This window comes from Diospyros lotus, chromosome 15 (genome assembly GCF_014633365.1).
Source record: "Diospyros lotus cultivar Yz01 chromosome 15, ASM1463336v1, whole genome shotgun sequence".
NCBI classification, from domain to species: domain Eukaryota; kingdom Viridiplantae; phylum Streptophyta; class Magnoliopsida; order Ericales; family Ebenaceae; genus Diospyros; species Diospyros lotus.
In genome coordinates, this window is record NC_068352.1 from 20,369,848 (window position 1) to 20,375,293 (window position 5,446).

Here is a 5,446-nt window from a genome sequence, read left to right on the forward strand (position 1 = left end):
ATTCGGTAATATTTATTTGTTTGAAGAATTAACGTTGAAATCATCATTAATCATATTTATCTATTATTTAATGTGTTTAAGCTATATATTTTTTATTTTTTAATTTCTAAATATTTATATGTTGTATTCAATAAATTAAATAATTTATTTTTTAGTGCATTGGAATTTGCTGTATTCAATAAATTGAATAAATCATCATTGAATAATTTATTTTTTGATACATTGAAATATGTTGTATTCAATAAATTGAATGTAGGCATAGTAATAGTTTGGAAAAAAAAAATTAACATAATTTAGGCAAAAAAAATTATAAAAATCAATTATTTGTAATGACTATCCTACTTTTATATATATAAAGATATAAAGATATTTGTATAGTTTAAAAATAATTATTTCTTGATTTTAAGGTGCTCTCCTTGGCATTTGATTTTGCTGAAAACCCAATCTATGAGTAAAACAAAGCAACACAACAACACAAGCTCTGCAAAGATTGAGCTCCAAAGTTTTTGGGTAATGCCCAAATTCTGTGGCTTTTTGTCTTTTAAGAAATAAAATTAAGGAGATAATCCCATGGTAATGGTAATGGTATGGTATGGTATGGAAGCGGAGAAGAAGAAGAAAGGATAAAGGCATACCCAATCCCCTCACCTTTTACCATTTAACCATTTTACTCCTTTAACTTAAATAAGGACTTGTTAGCCCCCTCAAGTTCCAATTTTGAATCTTTTAAACACTTGGGTCAACGCGTGTATTACACATGCGATTGAGGTGCGTGCAGGACATCACCTCTTTCTTCCTTCTTCCTCTTTCCCAGACTTCCTTGTCTCCGACGACCTCCCGCTCGCTACTTCTCTCCTCCCGCTCTCTGTCTCTGTCTCGCTCTCGCTCTTTCTGTCGATGGTAGCCAGCAACGTCGAAGACGTTGACCAAGGTTGGGGGGCTATCGATAGCAGCGACCAGGCGTGGGCGGGCAAATCTGGGCGATGGTGTCGATTGGAGTTGGATGGTGGCGTGGGAGGTGGGTCCTAGGCAAATTTGGGCATTGGGCGTCGATTGGGGTCAAGGGGCGACGATGGTGTCTTCCTCTTCTGCGGTCGTCTTCTTTCTCTCTCTTGCTTTCTCTCTGTCGATCTCTCTCGCTCTCGCATATCTCGCTCTCGCTATTTCTCTGTCTGTATCTCTCGCTCTCTCTTTGTCTGTATCTCTCGCTCTCTCTCTCTATGTATCTCTTTCTCTTTTTCTGTATCTTTTTTCTCTCTCTCTGTATCTCTCGCTTTCTTTGTATCGCTCTCGCTATCTCTCTGTTGTTTCAGGCGACTATCAGTCGCTGCCGCCGGTCGGCTCTTTTCTTCTCTTACAGATCAAGACAAGTGGCACACTTCCATTAGCTTGGTTAACGTGGGGCCCACATCAGACAACATGTGCAACTCACGCAACAATACTTGCTGCACTAAGGTATGTAACTATTACAAAATTAGTAGTTGAGGTACATAATATGTTTAAAATTGAGAGTTGACGGGGCTAATAGGTCCTTATTTAAGTTAAGAGGGTAAAATAATTAAATGGTGAAATGTGAGAGAGTTGGGTATGCCTTTGGCCGAGAAGAAAAGGAAGAAGTGAAGTTTGCCTCCAAGTTTTAAAATTCAAAAAGGAATAAAACAAGTGGATTGATTGGCAAATGTGAATAATAATAATAATAAAATGTATGTAAATTACAAATATGAACTAATAAAAGTAACTTTCCAGTTTCCATTTCCTTGTCGCCAGTGCCATCATTATTATTCCCATCATCTTTCTAGTTTCTATTATTATTATGCACTGCACTGTACGACACTTAAAAACCAAAAGGGTGTAATGTAAACAAATGACTCATAATTAATTCTTAAGATATTCTCATTTTTACTAATCTAATAGTCTTTGCACACCATTTTTCTCATTCGAATATTTGATCATAAATAATCTCACTTTAAAAGAATTAAAAGATAAATAAATTCAGAATACCTTAATAATCTATTCTATTTTTTTTAAATTAAACTCAGAAACTCTAAAAATTATAGTTGTTGTTACAGCGTACACCAACTCTACAACACACTGCACACCATCCATCCATCCATCCATTCATATTAAATTATACACGAAAAAAAGCATAGCTTCAGACAGAGAGAGAGAGCGCCTCCACGTTGCTTTGAATGCCTCTTCCTCATTCCACTGTCTATATAAACTCTGCCCCCTCCCCTCTCTCTCTACTGGTAGATCCGAAATCAAACCTCCATTTGCAAATCCCTTTTTTCTCTCTCTCTCTCTCTCTCTCTCTCTCTCTCTCTCTCTCTCTCTCTCTGTTGTACTATATATATATATATATATGGAGGTTTACAGAGCTGATGACGATTACGATTACTTGTTCAAAGTGGTGCTGATAGGGGATTCAGGGGTGGGCAAATCGAACTTGCTCTCCAGGTTCACCAAGAACGAGTTCAATCTCGAGTCCAAGTCCACCATCGGCGTCGAGTTCGCCACTCGCACCATTCGAGTCGACGACAGCAAGGTCGTCAAGGCCCAGATTTGGGACACTGCCGGACAAGAAAGGTAGTTTCCCTAAGCCATCCAACTTTGATTTGTCTCTGTTCACTTTATTCTAGCCCCATTTCTGTTATGGTTTCGTCTTGATTTCCAGATTTTGTACACTGTACTTGCTGCCGCTGCGTTTCTTTTTAGTTCATTGGATCTAGGTTTTGCTTGCTGGAAAAATGGACAAAGTGTAATAAATAATGAGTGAAGAGTTTTGTTTACTTTTCTTTTGACTGAATGAAGATTTGGCACCGGGTTTAGTTGTGTGAGTGAGTGGATGCGATGCTTCTTTCGTTTCCGAGTTGCTAACTGGGTTCTCAGCATAATGATTTAGGTGGCTAGGGTGCTTTCTAAGAATTTTGCAATTGGAAGGAAACCTTTGCTTTGGTTGTTTTCTTCAATTGAGTAGCTATTGTTCTTGCTTTTCGATGTTACATGTTTATCCAACCCTAATCACTTCCAAACAAGTATGCTTAGGTTTCAAACAAAGTATGGATAATTAATGGCTAATTTACAACAATGACAAGTTAAATGCTTCCACTGTCGATGAACACATACTACTTTGGAGCTTTGTTTTTTCATGGGGAGGAGAGTGCAGAAGGGAAGGCTCAGGATGCAAGTGTGGTACCGGAATTTAGCATGCTGCAATTTTATTCGTATTTGTATTTAAACTTTATGTTGCTACTTCAGAGCTAAACCAGAGTTAAAGATTCCATGGGTATACCTCAGGGATTCTGTCCTTGATATAGGTTGTTTTACGGTGATGGTTCAATTGGAGCATAATTTCTTCAGATTTGTGACCAATTTCAATACGGTTCTGATGACATGTTGTAATCCCTGTTTCTAGATCTTGTCTCCTGTGGCATGCAAGTTTATTTTCTGATGCATATCATATTAAGTCAGAATCTTTGCTTGTAGCCTCCAGCATGTTTTCTATTGTGTTGCTTAATCAATTATTGTGAATAAATTTTGATTGAACTGTCCTTTGAGATTGATGGGTCCTTATTTCATGTTCTTTCTTGAAGATATCGTGCAATTACAAGTGCCTACTACCGAGGAGCTGTAGGTGCATTGCTTGTTTATGATGTCACTAGGCATGTCACGTTTGAGAATGTAGAGAGATGGTTAAAGGAACTTCGACATCACACAGATTCTGACATTGTTATCATGCTTGTTGGAAACAAGGCAGATTTGCGTCATTTGCGTGCTGTCTCCACTGAGGATGCCAAGGCATTTGCTGAAAGAGAGAACACGTATTTCATGGAGACCTCCGCTCTAGAGTCCATGAATGTGGAAAATGCCTTCACGGAAGTTCTTACTCAAATATATCACGTTACCAGCAGGAAGGCCCTGGATTCCGGGGAGGGTCCAGGAGCTTTGCCCAAGGGACAAACTATTAATGTTGGTGGCAAGGATGATGTATCAGCTTTGAAAAAAGTCGGGTGCTGTTCAGTGTAGCATAGAAGAAAAGAAATTCCTGCCACATTTTCTGATTTTCACCAAAGGAGCTGCAAATCCTAATTGCCTTTGCAACATGTTTGAATATGTTGATTCTATAAGCAAAACTTTAATTGGATGACATATCCTAATTGTGGCACTCTGAACTTTCCCTAGCTCCGCAAAAGCTCCAAAGGATCAGGATCCAAGTCATTATCCTTTTTTCTCCAGTTTCTTCTTGTTTCGATCTTTTTTCTGTCTGTAATGTACTGTTATAGTTCTTAGCTAGCCGTAGGTTAGTTCATACTGGATTGCTCATGCTTGTATCAATGTGTTGAGGTAATTTGAGTTTTGTATTTGATTAACTTGCGTTGCGTGCATTTTCTTTCTTCTTGGGATGTTGAATTTGTCTTCCGTTATTACATACACTAGATAGCAGGGAAATTCATCTTTTAGTGAACTATTATTTTTTTTTTCATTCCCTGAGTTTGGCAGTATTCCTATAAGAGAGCAAGCCTTGGTAGTAAAGGTAAGGTTATTTCTTTGCAATTGGAAGGCTACAGGCTCTATAAATTGTGGAAATAACTTTTTCTGCAAAGTAGAGTAAAACTGGGTACAAAGTAAACCATTCCTGACCTTGCAAAGTAGGAACCTTGTGTGACGCCATTTTTAGTTTGACAATGTTGAATCATTCTAATTTCAAGCTATAGGTGAATCTCTGTTAATTGCGACTTTTATCTTTTCATTGCTGACTTGAGGGCTAATTCAAACAGATGGATAGAACAGTTTTGTCTCTCTTTTCGTGTAAGTCACTATAAATAAGGTGTATTTCTGTTTCCATAAAAAGTGTTTCTCTCAGTTTCCATGCAAGGTGCATTTCTGTTATCTTAGATACTTTGTGGTGCTACCAGGCAGGTGGCCGTTGAAAGGAATGTGTAGGGTTTAAAATTTATAGCTTTAGGGCCACATGATGATATGTTATTCTCCATGTCCATGCATGCTACTGCTGACACTCGAGTCAGATACTCTTAATATGTCCCCGTGGACACCTCCAAGTGAATCCTTTTTCAACAAATTCCAAATACAATTTGACAACCTCTCTGTCCTACCATAAAAAAAAGAGTTGCCCCCAAAATATAAGTCAAACAGTTGGACAAGTGATATGTTGAGTTTGCATTGATGGATCGTGAATTCAATTATCGCTCTATGTACTGATGTAAAGTTTCATACATACAATTTACTTATTTTTCTAAAATTGAGGACAAGAGCGACAAGGGGCCGTGCAAGGACAATCATCCCAAAAAGAGTTAGATTTTTACATACTCTTGTTTAAGCATGTCAATTTCAATTTACTTCTACACTGAACCTACCACCTAGAAAGTTAAAAACCCTTGTGGACATCGAAGAATGACTAGTGCAAGTAAAAGAAACGATAATAAAA

At 37.8% G+C, this 5,446-nt stretch overlaps 1 protein-coding gene across 1 annotated transcript; it reads left to right on the forward strand.

Annotated features, from left to right (window-relative positions):
• The first annotated feature begins 2,162 nt into the window (after window positions 1-2,162).
• LOC127792689 (ras-related protein RABA1f-like) lies at window positions 2,163-4,370 on the forward strand. Its single transcript, XM_052323311.1, has 2 exons — window positions 2,163-2,586; window positions 3,594-4,370. Exons 1-2 carry the CDS (start codon window positions 2,363-2,365, stop codon window positions 4,024-4,026), a joined length of 657 nt encoding a protein of 218 aa, XP_052179271.1. The 5' UTR covers window positions 2,163-2,362; the 3' UTR covers window positions 4,027-4,370.
• The last annotated feature ends 1,076 nt before the right edge of the window (window positions 4,371-5,446 follow it).

Bases quoted from the DNA above. Each gene is read 5' to 3' on its own strand.
- LOC127792689 (XM_052323311.1), top strand. From the start codon at position 2,363: ATGGAGGTTTACAGAGCTGATGACGATTACGATTACTTGTTCAAAGTG. The intron at 2,587-3,593 runs GTAGTTTCCCTA...TCTTTCTTGAAG, and splicing joins GACACTGCCGGACAAGAAAG to ATATCGTGCAATTACAAGTG.